Genomic DNA, 16,541 nt, shown 5'->3' with positions numbered 1-16,541 from the left:
TTATAATAAAAAAAAAGCTAAAAAAAGTCTATTCTTCATTATTTACCTGCCTGATTCTCACTTCTACTTCCAGATGGCAGGCAGGTAAAATAAAAATTATCCATAGGCAAGACAAAGGAGCATGGGAAATGAGGAAAAGGAGACAAAAAAAGAGAAATGCTCTCAAGATGATAGTTTTCCCCCTGTCCTTAAAGGGAATGAATTATGCCACATTGAAAATAAATTACATTATGTACATCTAGGATATTTCAGATGCTTTCTAAATCAAAGCTGTCTCTGACTTTCATAGCTAGCCAGTTACCAACGGCAGACCACATAAACATAAAATGTGAATGGATGGGAAATAGAAAGAAACATGAATCAACATTTGAAAATGAACAAGAACTAGAGAAAATAAAGAACTTGTATTCTTCTTATGGATGTCAAAGATCTGAGTTTAGTGCATTCATTTCATCGAAAATGAACAAGAACTAGAGAAAATAAAGAACTTGTATTCTTCTTATGGATGTCAAAGATCGGAGTTTAGTGCATTCATTTCATCCTGAGTTCTTTCTGCTACCTCTACTTAGAGTAACTGGATATTTTATATGGATTATGGAAGGGTTGATTGTTTACTTGATACTGGCAATGACAGAGAAAGGAAAAGTACTAACAGGGATTACAGCAGCAAGTACCAGAAAATATCATGTTGGAGGTGGGTAAGCATTGAAAAGAGAACTGAGCAAGTGTTTGTAGTAGAATATTCACACTTAAACGAAACCTTTAAATCTAACCTTTGTACACAATATGGTTATACTCAAAATTGTATCTGTTTTCATAGTAAAGCTAACCTTACACAAGTAGAAAAAGCTCTCATGGGCAAGTGTGGTTTTGAGACGACAGTTAATTAAATTATTTACAATGAATGTAGTTGTTGCTGGTTGAAAAGACATGTTGATAGGGCATGGTGATTGTCAAGGTACTTGTGTCCAATGCAGTGTGGCCAAAGTTTCGGGGCTCAGTAAACAGGAATAGGTAATAATAAAATCCTTTAATAACCACTCGCACAGAAATATCCTAATTTTTTATGGACCCAAAGAACACTGTGGCTTACTGATCTCCTTTTAACCATTTATAATTAGTTGCCTTATGTTTAAAAGCAGACTATTTTTCCTAGTAAAGCAAAAATTGAGCAAGTTCTAAGAAGCAGCCTCGCTCTCAGCGAGGATGTTCGCTTGGAGCTCGCTCTGCAGCGGGCGCTGGCGAGAGGCCGCCGCGCGTCGACGCTCCGGTGCGGTTGCGCACGTTTCAGCGCTTCCAGCTCTTAACCGGCTGGGCTAAGGCTTTTAACTGCCGTCCGGCCCGCAGTACGGCTTCCTGCTCTGCCTCGGCCCCCTGGTGCTAGCCACCTGCGCATTCTGGAACGGCTGCGAGAGCAGAGGGGTCCAAGGCGCACGAGGATGGTTTCAAGAAAGGCATTCCATTAGCATGAACGGCGTGGAGCCAGATTTCCCGAGTCCAGAGCAGATATAAAATACGTGTACATGCATGCAGCTCTGGCGAAAGAGAGGACGTTGTTTCACCAAGCAACTAAGCAAAAGAAAGACGCAAAGTGTTTCACGCAGCTGCCAAGGCAGAAGTCAACTCAGCCCTCTCAAGTTTGTAGCGAAAGACTCACAGATATGTAGACCATATCTTTTCTCGAATCCAGCTGTCCCCTCCCCCGTTCGCTCTTTCCTGGCAAAGCAAAGATAGAGTTCACTCCAGGGTCTTTGTGAGCCAGTGTATCTGTCTGGGGACCGCGGCTGGAGCTGCGCATGTGGCCTTAATTGTTATGGAGGGGAGGAGGATGGAGGATAATTCTCCTTGTCTCCTTCCCCAATCCATTTAACCAACATTAGTCTCATGCACAGTCTTCACAAAGTTTCTTTAACCCTCCTCCCCTACTCCTGAGCTCAGGCCCTGGTTACGGGCTTGGCCTTCCCGTCCGCCGCCACCCGCGCAGGCACTCAGCGCGACTGCGGCTCTCCATTAACGAACAACAGATCACTCCCATCGCATGGCAAGCAGAGAGCTCTCGCCCCAGCAGAGCATGACGGGAGTCTTTCCCTCCTTCTCCCTCCCTCTTCTTCTTTTTTTTATTCCTTCCTTTCCTTCTTCCACAATTAAGCCCTAAATAATGATTTTCCTAGCCAGAGCTGACTTATGGATGGGGTTGAGCGACCCACGATGACGCTCTCATCCTCCTTTCCAAAGGGGCGATTTCAAAAAAAAAACTACAACTCCCATGAGGCAGCAGGCTGAGGCAACCGCAGGGCATCATGGAAGTCGTAGGCTCCTTTCTCCTCGGTCCCTTTCGTTCCTCCAATCCGTGAACTACAAGTCCCAGGGGGCCTCGGTACCGGCACGCCTTGCGCGAGAGCCCCGGAGCTAGGTGGGGGTGGGGCTGCCCCGGGCGGCGGGGGGCGGGGTCCAAGCGGGCTGTGTGGAGGCTTCAGACTCCCGGCGCCATTTAGCGTGGAGAGTTTCCCGGGCGGACGCGGCTCTTTTCTCTCGGTTACGCCGTACCCCCTTCTTCGGTGACAGAAGGCGCCTGGTGGGGGTGACTGCTCTTTTGTCTCCCTGTCTCCCTCCACCCAGTCCTCTCGGTCTCCTCTACTCTCGCCTCAGAGAAGCAGCGGAGCTCGGGCCCCGCGGTGAGCGGCCCTCCCCTCCCCACCGTTCCTCCCTCAGCCCCCGGCACCGGCCCGGGAGGAGGCGGGGCTTTGCCAGGCCCGGGGCGGGCGGGGAGGCCTTGGGGAAGGGGGGGCCCGCTCCTCAGGCACCGAGGCTTCGCGGCTTCGGCCCTTCCCGTCCGGGCAATGGGCGCCCTGTGAGGCTGGTCCCCTTTCTGGGGACGCGTGTGGGAGGAGGCGAGCGCCGGAGAGACCGGGAGCCCCGGGCCGTGCCCGCCCTCGCCCGCCGGCCCCTCCCACTCCTCTGCCCCGGGGCTGCCACCGCCTGGCGTCGGCGCTCGTCGCTTCCTCGCGGCGCCGCCGCCCTCTGGGCCTAGCCCGCCCGGCGCGGCGAGCGGCGGCGGCGCGAGCTGATCTGTCTCCGCATCCGCCGCATCCGCTTCGACTCTGCGCCCGGCCCTGCCCCTCATGACTGCGGCGCGTCTGCTGCCACCGCCTGCCCGGCCGCCGCTCGCCGCAGGATGGATGCGGACCGTGCGGCGCTAACCCCCGTGGCTCTGCTCCTGGATCGCCCGCCGACGAGCCTGCCTCGTGAGCCGCAGCAGCCTCGGTGCCAGCAGCCGCCGCAACTGGGCCCCGTGTCCCGCCTCTCCTTCGGGGCGGCTCGTCAGTGCTGAGCGAGGCGTCGCCCGCTGGCCGGAACCCGCCGTGGGAGCGGTGCCCTGCGGACCTTCACCCTCGCTTCATTCACAAATCCGAGCCCGCTCGCCTCACTCCGGCGGACCAGCCATGTCTGGCGGCGCCGCGGAGAAGCAGAGTAGCACTCCCAGTTCCCTGTTCCTCTCGCCGCCGGCGCCCGCCCCCAAGAATGGCTCCAGCTCCGATTCCTCCGTGGGGGAGAAACTGGGGGCCGCGGCGAGCGACGCTGGCGCTGGCAGGACCGAAGAGTACCGGCGCCGCCGCCACACTATGGACAAGGACAGTCGTGGGGCGGCCGCGACCACCACCACCACTGAACACCGCTTCTTCCGCCGGAGCGTCATCTGCGACTCCAATGCCACTGCGTTGGAGCTGCCGGGCCTCCCTCCCTCTCTCCCCCAGCCCAGCGTCCCCGCGGTGGTTCCGCAGAGTGCTCCACCAGAGCCCCACCGGGAGGAGACCTTGACCGCCACCGCCGCTTCCCAGGTGGCCCAGCAGCCTCCAGCCGCTGCTGCTCCTGGGGACCAAGCCGTAGCGGGCCCTGCCGCCTCGACTGCCCCCAGCAGTACCGGCAAAGACCGCCCAGTTTCCCAGCCCAGCTTAGCGGGGAGCAAAGAGGAGCCGCCGCCGGCGAGAAGTGGCAGCGGCGGCGGCAGCGGCAGCGCGAAGGAGCCACAGGAGGAACGAAGTCAGCAACAGGATGACATCGAAGAGCTGGAGACCAAGGCCGTGGGAATGTCCAACGATGGCCGCTTTCTCAAGTTTGACATTGAAATCGGCAGAGGCTCCTTTAAGACTGTCTACAAAGGTCTAGACACCGAAACCACTGTGGAGGTCGCCTGGTGTGAACTGCAGGTAAAAACCCCACCTACTTTATTTTACAGTCGTTTGGATCCCAGATTTGGCTCGGTTGAGCCAGTTTATCGAGTTCACCCTTTACATGTCATTCTGTTTGACTCTGAGTAGGAGGGGGAGGCCAACTTTTGAAAAGCGGTTGAAATTAGGAGAATGTGGACCATGTGCCTAGGTGTTGGGATAGCATGAGAATTATTGGTAGCCGAAGGGATTTGCGACTAGGTAGGGGGTGGTGAAGGTCATTTCAGTACAAATGAATTGTCTCCGCATTAGTGTCTGGCAGGAAAGTTGGAATTAGTGGGGAAGTTTTTGAGTTAGGAAAGTACAGTGGCTTCTTGATATATGCCTTTCAGTCTCATCAGAGGCTCTGCAGTGAGAAACTGCCCGTGTGTGTGGAAGAGTGCTTATATCCTTGAGATCAGGCTGTTCTTTTTAAATAAGAACGACCTCGTTCCTTTGGATATATCCTATTTGATGGTTGCACAGGCATTTGGTATAAAAGAATTGTAAAGAAAACTTTCTTCTCTGCCCCTTTTGGTTAAATGCCTCGGCACTAGTAAGGTACAAGTAAATGTTTGGTATTATTCCGCTTGATGATGCTTGTGGTTTATAGTGTCAGCAGTGCTCTGAGGTTGTTCATTAAACAATGTCTTCAGCCCATTCACGATACAGTGAATAGCACAGGAGCACATGCAAAATTGTATAAGCACTTTGATAGTTGTAATGTTACCATCATTGTTTTAATCCTGTTATAAAACATGTTTTAAAGCTGAGTTTTCCCTAGAGTCCAAGGGAGTCACAATGCTTCCTTTTACAACCTTTCATGATGTAAATAATGGTGTGTCATTCTGGTTGGCCAGTATTCTAGGTTTAAGTAGCTGAGTTTGGGCTACTTGTTGCTTGACCTACTGTAGCAGCTTGCTTGAATGTTGCCCTCACCAGGCATAGGTGAACTGGTAGAAGCAGAGTTACACTTTCAGTCAGCTAGGTTATACATACATGAAAAATGCCATCAATACTCTTCTTACCAAGAACATGGACCAAGCTGAAATAGGATGTGAAAGTAACTGAATGATCTTGGAACTTATTTTATCCATGAACTAATATGTTAACACTTAACCCTTTGAATGTCAGCTTCCAGATGACCTAGCCCAGATCAAATGTGAATGGAAATTAACACAGCATGTGGAAGTAAACTTAAAAAGACAGTTTCTTTAGAAACATAATGATTTCTTAGGTTTTACCATTAATGATGTGGAACTTCTAAGGCAGTGGGAAATTAAAAGTGCTAACTAATTAATTTTATAATAGAGTTGGAAAGGTAACAGACCCCCTTTTTTTTTTTAAAGGAAACTTGTCAACCTGTACTTGTAACTTTATTCCTGTTGGACAATCATACTCAAAAACTTAGGTCTGATTCCTTTTGGTTTACAGGCAAAAAATTTACCAGGCAGGCATCTATTTCTTTCTTATGTTACTAATGCCTGTTGCTGCTGATCCTGAAATTTTATTCTTCTGTTGTAGTTGTTTATTCGAATAGATTCTTTTTAACAATTTTTTTCTTAACCAGTTATCTTAACTTTCTTAAGACTGGACCCAATTAAGTGCTGAGCACTTAATAGATTAATTTTGTTAGCTTTAATTATTTCACTTTCAATACATCAGAATGTAATGTGTATGGTTTTCGTTTATCACCGGGAATTTGCTGATTATTACACAGTGTGAAAAACTCAGTTTCTCTAATGTCACAATAAGAACTTTGTCTAAGCTTCCCAGTTTTTCTTAGAACTCATGAGTTTTTGGATTTTACTTTTCTATCTAGGCATGGGCATGACCAAACTAAGGAAAATCTTGTATCGCATATTATTGTAAGGACAGTTGACTATTTGGCTGCAGAACCAAGTGGATCCTAGCTCACTGAGTGGTAGCCTGGTTTAGAAACTTCCATGTCATTTGCCCGTGCCTCTACAATTTTTTATTTTGGTTTTAAAAATGATTATCCTGGCCCGAGGATCCTTTATAGCAGCAGTTGGGCAGTCTTTGTTCTTTTGACCAGGACACTTGCAGTACTTGCCTAATACAGTATTCAGTAGGTCATTGTTTTAATTTTTGTCTTTGGATCCAAATTAAAGGACAGGCCAAGGGATTTCCAAAGCATTGGGAAGAAGGAAAAGCTTTTTCACTAAATGTATACTTCTGGTATACATATTTTTCTGTAGCAAGACAGGAGAAATATTGTGTTCAGTTGTTAAAAGTCTTCATTCTATTAAAACTGAAAGAAATCTTACATTATTATACTGCCTACCTGCTTATTTGTTAAAAATAAGGAAACGGAAATCATAGAGCAGGTGAATAATTTTCTTACGTTGGTGAAGAATAAAAATTAAACTGGTTAGAATCTAATCATTTGGGAGATGTTAAAGCATTTAGTAGAGGGCTAATTAATAATTTCAAATGAAGCAATACTGTTTTGGTGTGGAAGTGGTTGTCAGATTTCTGGAGAAATCCAGTCCTGTTAACCATGGCAAATTTTGGGCTGTGATTTTATCGCTTCAAATGGAGATATAAATAGGCTTTGGGGAATGGGTGAATATGGTATACAAATCAAACTACTTTTTATCAAGTTTATCTTTAGACTCACAATACACATAGCTATCTAGTAAAACAAGCATCAATTCTTAGGAAATAATACCTAGGTAATACTTTAATACCACAGGATTTTAAGTAATAATTGAGATGTTTTGAGTAAGATACAGATTTCTTTTCTTTTCTTTTTTTTTTTTTTTTTTGAGATAGAGTCTCACTCTGTTGCCCAGGCTAGAGTGCCATGGCATCAGCCTCGCTCACAGCAACCTCAGACTCCTGGGCTCGAGCGATCCTCCTGCCTCAGCCTCCTGAGTAGCTGGGACTACAGGCATGTGCCACCATGCCCGGCTAATTTTTCTCTATATGTTTTTAGCTGTCTGTATAATTTCTTTCTATTTTTAGTAGAGACGAGGTCTTGCTGTTTCTCAGGCTGGTCTCAAACTCCTGAGCTCAAACAATCTGCCCACCTCGGCCTCCCAGAGTGTTAGGATTACAGACATAAGCCACCATGCCCGGCCAGATGCAGCTTTCTTTACCCAGCTTTATTAGTCAAATGGTGTGCCTTAATTTTAATACCTAGTTGCCTTGGTCAGAAAATGTTACTGCTGGGCTCTGCCTGCAGAGTTTACATTGCTTTTCTAAGGGACCTTGTTTTTTAAGAAAGACGGCATAATTTGCTTTATTTTTTTAATTAATTAATTATTTATTTTTTAACCAAGAGATAAAATCAAGAGTGCTTTAAAAAAATTTGCACACAGATTTAAATGTTTTTCCCCCAAATTGCCTTGCAAAAGTTCACTTGATATATATTGATGAGGTTGATTTCAGATCTACCTGAAAGGGGAGGTCAAATCATAAATTTTTTTTTTAAGCTCCAATATACTTAGTGCTTACTTTGCTTTGGCTTTTAGTAATTTAAGACTTGTGTCTCATGAATATAAACTTTTTGTGAAAAGTTTAGCTGTGCTGCAGAAATGTGGTTCTATGATTAAAAAACCATTATAGCTTATTTCTTTGATAATAGTTCTTCAGATAACTGATTGAACTGAATCTCCCCAATTGAATATTGACAGTTTTTTCCCCTCTTTTAACTTTGTGCCATATTCCTTAGGATGAAAATCTGCAGTAACTTTCAGTCCTGGGAACTCTAAATTTCGGGGGATAGTCTGGAGTTTTTTTGTTTTTTTAATACTCAAAGTCATTGATTGGGAGTATGTGCAAAGTTCAGACCACATCTTTGCCTTTAGGTAAGGGTAGCTGCTTGCGAATTAAAGAATGCTTGGTGACTTTTTCCTTTGTCCCCTTTTACCAGGCTAGAATTAGAGACAGGATGATTTTTGGTTAGGTAAGATTTAATTCAAAGTATATGTAGTTTTTTGCTGTAGGAATTAACTTCGTGGTAAAGGAATAGAGAATTACATTTAGGTTTTTTGTTTTTTTAAAGTGATATAGTTACTTCTTACTTAGTCTTGGGGCCTTAAATGTTTTCATTTTCTCTTATTTACCTTTTTTCTGACCCATAGTCTAAAAACTTGGAAAAAGGTTTTCTTTTTTTTTTTTTTTTTTTAGTTTAAGGCAGGAATCCCACTCTGTTGACTGGGCTTAGGGTACAATGGTGTCATCATAGCTCACTGCAGCCTCCAATGCCTGGGTTCAAGCAGTCCTTCCTTAGCCTCCACTATAGCTGGGACTTCAGGCCTGTGCCAGCACACCTGGCTTTTTTTTTTTTTTTTTTTTTTTTTTTTTTACAGATCGGGTCTCGCTATGTTGCTCAGGCTGGTCTCCAACTCCTGGGCTCAAACAGTCATCCTGCCCTGACCTCTCTAAGTGCCAGAACTGCAAGTGTGAGCCACTGCGCCTGGCTGACAGTTCATTTCTTGACATTCAAATTTTAGTGCAAGATCCATCCTGGTCATTTTGAAATACATCTTAGTTAATCTCTATTGGAAACATTCAACTAAAACTGGCTTCTCATTTCAGATTATCATGCTAAACCTGTTATTTGGGTTTTCTGGTAGCTTTAACGTTTCTTACATAAAGCTATAAAAGCAGCAGGAGTAGGTTTACTCAAATTATTTCTGAAAATGTTAGTATACCATGAAATAATTCATAATTATAACTAGTAAGTCTTTGCTATACCAGTTCTTTAAATTATGTTGATACATTTTTAGTAACGTCCATTTTATTTGAGGTTTTTTTTTGTTTAACATAGATGAATCTGGTCTGCATGAATAAGTGAGACTTAGCATGACCTCAATTTAGGTTTGAAGAGGCCACTTTCCTGCACTGTGACATAATAGTTAAGCACTAGATTGCCTGGTTTCAAATCAAGGCTCAGCTACTGGATTGTGTCATCTTGGGCTGTGCTACAATTTCCTATCTATAAAATGGGTGTAAAGGAGTGCCTACTTTATAGAGTTGTGGTGATTAAATGAATTAACATATGTAAGACATGTAGGACAGGGTCTGGCACATAAATGTTAATGATGATGCAGCATCTTTTTTTTAGGTTGTCCTTTTGGGGGACTCAAGATTTTGTTTGATGTGTGTGTGTGTGTGTGTGTGTGTGTGTATGTATGTATGATATGTGTGTATGTATTTAGGGGTGGGATGTCACTATGTTGCCCAGGTTAGTCTTAAACTCCTGGATTCAGGCCATCCTCTTGCATCAGCCTCCTCCAGTAGCTGAGACTACAAGGGTGTGCCACTACACCAAGCTCATGATTTGTTTATATTTATGCTTGAAAAATCATGTAGCAAAATTCTTACTGTTGCTATTATTTTTAGAGAAGGAACACAGGAGTTGAACATGTCATTGGTGCTTTCAAGTGCCTTAGCTTTACCTGGCCACTGCCTAACATTTTAATTTCATGACCTTTCCCAAATGTCAGCCTTTCTTAACTGCTTATTTCCAGAATCTGCTAAGATCTTTGTCTCATCTCCTTTGCGTGTACCTGGAAAGTAATTTTCGTTGTGGTGGATCTTATATGTGATTCTTATGGTATTTATCATATTAAATTGAAATTATTTGTATACTTTGTGTAATCCACTAGTCTTTGGAAAGTTCACTGTGGTGTAATAGAATACCATCTAATGAAAAAGCACCAAGGCAGAACATTGAGTTCTAAGTTACCCAATTCTTTGACTTTGAGTAGGGAACTTAATCTGTAATGCTGATTTGTTAGCAACATGTCTACTAATTTAGGGTTGTTGAGGATCAACTGAAATACCCTGTCAAGGTACTTTGAAAAATGTAAAGTGTTATATAAAATATGACAAAAGCTACTTTAAATATTTATTTTGAAGGCCATATACATTGTCACTTGTTACAAATTGAATATTTAAATTTCTTAAAGTTGGATTTTTAGGAGTTTTCTTTTGTCAGCTTAGAAGAATTTTAGTCTGAGGAGAAATTGTCAGAAGTTCTTAAGAATGTTTTTATTTGAAAGAGGATTATGCCTTTGACAGATGGCAGACTTAATTTTGTATGTGTTTTTTGTTTTTGTTTTTTTGAGATAGTAACTTGCTCTGTCACCCAGGCTAGAGTGCAGTGGCATGATCATAGCTCACTACAGTCTTGAATTCCTGGGCTCAAGCGATTCTCCTGCCTCACCCTCTCAAGTAGCTGGGACTATAGGCACATGCTACCACACTAGGCTATTTAAAAAAAAAAAAAAATTGTAGAGATGGACTCTTGCTATGTTGCCCAGGCTGGTTTTGAACTGCTGGCCTCAAGTGATCCTCCTGCCTTGGCCTCCCAAAGTGTTGGGATTACAGGCATTAGCCACTGTGCCCGGCCCTATGTGGTTTAAAAAAGATTGGTTATTGATACTTTTTACATGACAGGAAAAATGTCAATAATCTCCTTGGTTTTGTGGTTGACTTAATTAGTCATATAATTTGTCCACCGTAATTTATCTTAATCTAGATTTTTTTCACGTGGGCTTTCATAAAGAATTTACTCTTTAATGTTGTTACTTGAATCTTAACCTTGCAAAATTGCCATATTAAATGTGCTATGCTAAATGAATGTGCTTAATGAGTTTTAGGAAAAAGTCTTCATATAGGCTGTTAGTTTTCCCAGGAACTTAAGTATTCTTAAGAAATTTAACAGTTTAATAATAATTTAAGAAAGAGTGGTTGGAAAGTTGCTTGTTACAACCATCATACTCAGGTTAGTTAAGAAAACCTTACTATTAATGTTATTTCTGTGACACCTTTTGAGCAGCCAAGGTTCAGCTTCTCAGAGACAGATGATCATGTGCATGGTAGATACTCTTGTGTTAATCAAACACAGACTAATGTATAAACCAAACAATGGAAGATAAAACTAATTAGTGAATCAAATCATTATTGATGTGCACATTCCCTGTAAATAAAGATTAACAGATTGCTTGGGATAACAAGATTCTTTTCATGGCTAATAGTTTTGAGCCAAATAACCTGATGTATTCATCTGTGTGTGGATCTGTATAGATAATCTCTTTACTTGGACTGATAAATCATTGTGGATTTAAGGTAAATTGGGAAATGCAACAGATTATCTCTTTAACATGCTGAAGAGTTCCTTCCTAGACATCATGATCATATTACAGTGTTCTTGGGACTCTCCACACCCCTCCCCCGATATATCATCCCTAAATATCCAGAGGGCATTGGCTCTAAGACACCCCTCCCACCCCCCAGGATACCAAAATCCATGAATGTTCAAGTCCCTTATAGTATTTCCATAACCTACTGTGTAGCCTCCTGTATATTTTATATCATTTTTAGATTACTTATAGTACCTTAATACAATGTAAAATGCTGTGTAAATAGTTGTTATACTGTATTTTTTAAAATTTGTATTCTTGATTGTTGTATTATTATTTTTTTATTGTTTTTCCCCCCAGTGTTGTGTTTGGTTGAATCCACAGATGCAGAACCCATGGGTAGGGAGGGTGACCGTACTTATGTATAGGCAGTGGTGACTAACTACGGAGTTTTAAGCAGAGAGGTTAATTGGTTAGATTTGCATAGTAGTAATTGTGGAGAATGAATTTAAGGAGTCCGAGGGAAGTAGTATACAGATTACTGTAGTCGTTCATTATCCTCAGGGGTTAATGATGGTTATCTTTTTCCTCCTGCTTTTTCATATTTTTATCTTTTCTGTTTTCTATGAGGTTTCCAAGACCCCCCATGGATGCCTGAAAAAACAGTAGTACTGAACCCTATATATACTATGTTTTTTTGATCTGACAACCCAATTATTAAGTGACTAGTGGGTGGGATGGATGAGTAGTGTATACAGCATGAACACAAAGGACAAAGGGATGATTCATGTCCCACTTGAGGTTTCATCATGATATTCAGAAAGGCACACAATTTAAAACTTATGAATTATTTATTTCTGGAATTTTCCATTTACTATTTTCAGATTATGGAAAGTGAAACCGTAGATATGTGGGGACTACTGTAGTTTGGGTATGAATATGAGATTTTTAGGGCCTGAACTAGGGAGGTAATAGGGAATAGAATATTTAAATATTTAGGATATAAAATATGCAGGTTTAGTGTTTGTAGGAAAAAATGAAGCATGGATAAGAGGATGGGGGATACTGGTGCTGTCAACTGAGGGAGAGAATAAGAAAGAATAGAGGGTTTTTTTGAGGTTGAGAAGAGGTACAGAGATTTATTCAATTTGACATGTTGAGTTTGAGATACTTGTGAAACCTCCAGGAAGAAGTTCAGTAGGAAGCTCAAAGAATAGGTCTGAGGGTAGAGATCAAAGGTGATGATTCCCAGATAGTCTGTTATTAGTCATGGCTGAAATAATGGAAGTAAATGAGATCATCTAGGGAGAGGATGTAAAGACACAGATAAATTAGAGAGAGCTAGAGGGGAGAATAATAGCCGTAGGGCAAAGTAGGAATAGTTAATGGGTGGGCAAAGGAAAAAGAGCCCAGGGATTAGACTAAATAGAAAACTAGGAGAGTGGTAGTACCAAGGGAATAAAATTTCAAGAAAATAATATAGCAGATTGGCATAATAGTAATTGTGGAGAATGGATTTAAGAAGAAGTAGCAAAGACGTGTAGAGATTATTTAGGCTGCTGAAATTGTTTATTGCATTTGGCTATTGAGAAGTCATTAACAATCAAATTCAAGATTGCCTAAGGAGATTGGGGGTTGAATAAGGGAGAAGTACTTAAGTATATGTAAGTCACTGGTAATGCCCTAGATTTCTGCACTGTTTACTATTTAATACAGTATCTACCAGCCTCATGTGGCTATTTAAATTTAAGTGAATTAAAATGAAATAAGGTAATTCGTTTTCTCAGTTGCACTGGCCACATTTCAAATACTCAGTAGCCACATGTGGCCACAATATTGTTTGGCACAGATATAGAACATTTTCATCACTGCAGAAGGTTCTATTGGAATGTGGTGTATCTAGATCGTGGCTTGAGTTGTGCTTTTTTTTTTTTAAATAACTTTATTGAGATATAATTTACATACTGTGAAGTTTACCCTTCTGAAGTGTAAAGTGGTGTTTTTATAACTTCAGTTATACATTTTTAAAATGTATCCTCAATAATAGTCATTCTTTTTTAGGAAAAGATATACAAAGGATGTTATCACCAACACATACATACATGCAGAATTATCAATTTACATTATGTCATATTTACTCCAGGTATTTGGTGCTCTTACAATTTCAGAAGAGTGGAAAATTTACAGTGACTGAGGAAGGTCGGGAAGTAGAGATAATAGGTGTAGGCCATTTCTTTTGCTAAGTTTTAATGAATAGGATCAAGAAAGACTGGGTGAGTAGAAGGTGTCATCCAGGGTGAGATGGTTAGATGAACCAGGAAAAATCTTTATAAAAGTTGAAGCATTGAACTATAATATTTTGTCTGATCTCTCTACCTTAGTATCTGTCATGAGTCTGTTCTAAGCCAATTACTGTTTTAGCTTTGGTTATTCCTTGTGGGCAGTTAAATTCAATCCAAATAAGTTTTCATACTTCATGTCATTTACCTACTAGGTTCCAGAATCCTCACTTGCAGTAATGTGCTGATTCTTAATACATTGACTGCAACACTTGAAAGAAAAAATTTTTCCTTGGGGCCACGGTGTTTTATTACAAAAATAGATTGAAAACAAAATGATCCTTTCTAATTTAATGAAAAATTTGTTAATTTTATTTTCTGTGCGTGAGTTATATGCAACTTGAAAAGTAGTTGTTATGGCTCCCAAGCTGCAGAGACATCTGAATTACATATGCTTCACAAATCCCTGGGCTCAGAACTAGCATGAGTTAAATATATTGAACACAACTCACATGGCAGTTAATGTGTTCTTTTTTTTTTTTTTTTTTTGAGACAGAGTCTCACTCTGTTGCCCGGGCTAGAGTGCCGTGGCATCAGCCTAGCTCACAGCAACCTCAAACTCCTGAACTTAAGCAATCCTCCTGCCTCAGCCTCCGGAGTAGCTGGAACTACAGGCATGCGCCACCCATGGCCGGTTGATTTTTTCTATTTTTAGTTGCCTTGCTAATTTCTTTCTATTTTTAGTAGAGACAGAGTCTCGGTCTTGCTCAGGCTGGTCTCAAACTCCTGAACTCAAAGGATTCTCCCACCTCGGCCTCCCAGAGTGCTAGGATTACAGGCATGAGCCACCACACCCGGCCTCAGTTAATGTGTTAAACGGTTTGTTTCTCCCCTGTGATCTCTGGCATTCATGCTATATTTGCATATGGTGATATATACTTCGTAAGTGGAGCGTCTCTCTGCAAAATGACTATTAAGTGTTTTCAAAGTCTTTGGTAATTAATCTGGAAAGATAATAATTATTAACAGTTACCTACCTAATAAGGGCGCCTTTTCTGTGATAGGCACAATGCTCATATTGTTTGTAATTCTAATAATATGAGACAGATTTTTAAAAATTTTATATTTCAGGAAATTAATTCAGGATTAATGACTTGTTTAAGATCACATGGCGTATCTGAGTCCTTGTTCTTTCTACTATAGAGTACTCTCTAGTTAAACCAGGAGGAAAAGAGTTTGAGTTCTAGTGGAATTCTAACTCCTTTTGCTCCATTTAACAATTATAATTTATCATTGAGTATCTTATACCTTTTATAATTTTTCACAAAACAAATCCCCATGTAAATGGCCTTTTAGGCAGTGTTCATATATATGTATTAGCAGATTCTATAAGGAGGAGGAAGGCAGCTTTGTTTTATTAACTTCTCGGTGTGTTCAGAGTTTTTAAGATGCTAGTTACATTAGTTATCGCAAAGAATTTTACTTCTGTTTAGACTTAAGTATTTAAAGAGAGAGAATATTATTTCTAGCAGTTGATATGTGATGTGATTTCCATCTAATAGAAACAAATTGAGTAGCTACAGTGTTAGAATTTTTGCTAATGATATCTAGATGACTTTTGTATATAAAGATTGCTTATTTTCTTGTGACTTGGTTTTATCTACTTTGGAGACTGAAGTTATGGTTTTTTAGCTTAGTTTGTGATGCAGGTGCTATGTGAATTGACTCTTTTCCCTTAATTTTTTTATCATTACCTCTTTTTTTTTTCTCTTCACTGTACGCTGTGACATATTACATGTGTTATTGAGGATTTGGCTCTCTTGTTTGTGTGAGTTCCAAATAGAAAACTCATTTAAATTATGTAAGTGTGGGAGGATCGCTCGAGGTCATGAGTTCGACACCAGCCTGAGCAAGAGCGAGACCCCTTCTCTACAAAAAATAGAAAGAAATTATCTGGACAACTTAAAATATATAGAAAAAAGTAGCTGGGCATGGTGGATGGTGGTGCATGCCTGTAGTCCCAGTGACTCGGGAGGCTGAGGCAGAAAGATTACTTAAGCCCAGGAGTTTGAGGTTGCTGTGAGCTAGGCTGATGCCACGGCACTCTAACCAGGGCAAAAGAGCAAGACTCTGTCTCCAAAAAAAAAAAAAAGACCATGGGCTTTTCCACTGGTAAAAAAAATAATGTAAGTGTTTTGAAATCCTTTGGAATTCTTAATTTATTCAGTATTGTGGGAATAAGATGTTCCCCACCCCTAGTAAGATTTCCATATAACTGAAGTTCTGTTTTCAAAGTAGCAAGACTTTGTATTAACAGTCTTGTAAAAACTCTTATTAAAGTATCGTTTTCTTGCTCCTTTAAATAGACAATTTAAATCTTTTCAGAGAATGAAAATCACCAGTTATTACATTTAGATAATAATACACCTAAGGGCTGCTTGGGTAATGGGCATCTTGCCTTTATACTCCTGTACTAAGTTTTTGAAAAAAAAAAGTCCCAACTTCCCCCACCCCCAACCTTCTGGTATGTCAGTCATCACTGCTTGCTGCTTTTGGCTCATTTGCATCAGCCTCCTTATTAACAGTTGCTTCTGATTTTGCCTGCACTGGACGACTAAATTGCCAATTTTGTTAGAATTGGTGTTAATGATTTAAAGAGGAATAAGTATGAGTAAAATTCATTAACTTTAGGGTGTTGTATTTGTGCTGCTCAGGTCTTACTTTCTGGCTTTTGGTTGTATTTCTAGTAACTGATATCTGAATAAGTAAGGTGTTAATATGGTATTCTGAGATTTTGGGGACCTATTTTGTTGGTGCGGTTCTTTTTGGCTTAGAGCATTTGATATAAATGAAAGTATATTAAAGCTGATAGAGGTGGCTACTCTTAATTATTTGTTGATGGCCAGCTCTGGTTGGGGTGGGGAACCTGCGGCTTT

At 41.3% G+C, this 16,541-nt stretch overlaps 1 protein-coding gene across 8 annotated transcripts in view; it reads left to right on the top strand.

The window, feature by feature from the left end:
- The first annotated feature begins 2,449 nt into the window (after nucleotides 1-2,449).
- Nucleotides 2,450-16,541, top strand: part of WNK1 (WNK lysine deficient protein kinase 1) — a 159,050-nt gene continuing 144,958 nt past the window's right edge. For all 8 annotated transcript variants that reach the window (XM_045554672.1, XM_045554670.1, XM_045554667.1 and 5 more), the window contains exon 1: nucleotides 2,450-4,208. In XM_045554672.1, the coding sequence (XP_045410628.1) occupies nucleotides 3,444-4,208 (765 nt within the window). In that variant the 5' untranslated portion in view covers nucleotides 2,450-3,443. The remainder of the gene's footprint in view (nucleotides 4,209-16,541) is intronic.

Source organism: Lemur catta, chromosome 6 (assembly GCF_020740605.2).
Source record: "Lemur catta isolate mLemCat1 chromosome 6, mLemCat1.pri, whole genome shotgun sequence".
In the NCBI taxonomy this organism is placed as follows: Eukaryota; Metazoa; Chordata; class Mammalia; order Primates; family Lemuridae; genus Lemur; species Lemur catta.
Note: the sequence above shows the minus strand (reverse complement) of the source record. Positions and strands in the feature narration are given on the sequence as shown.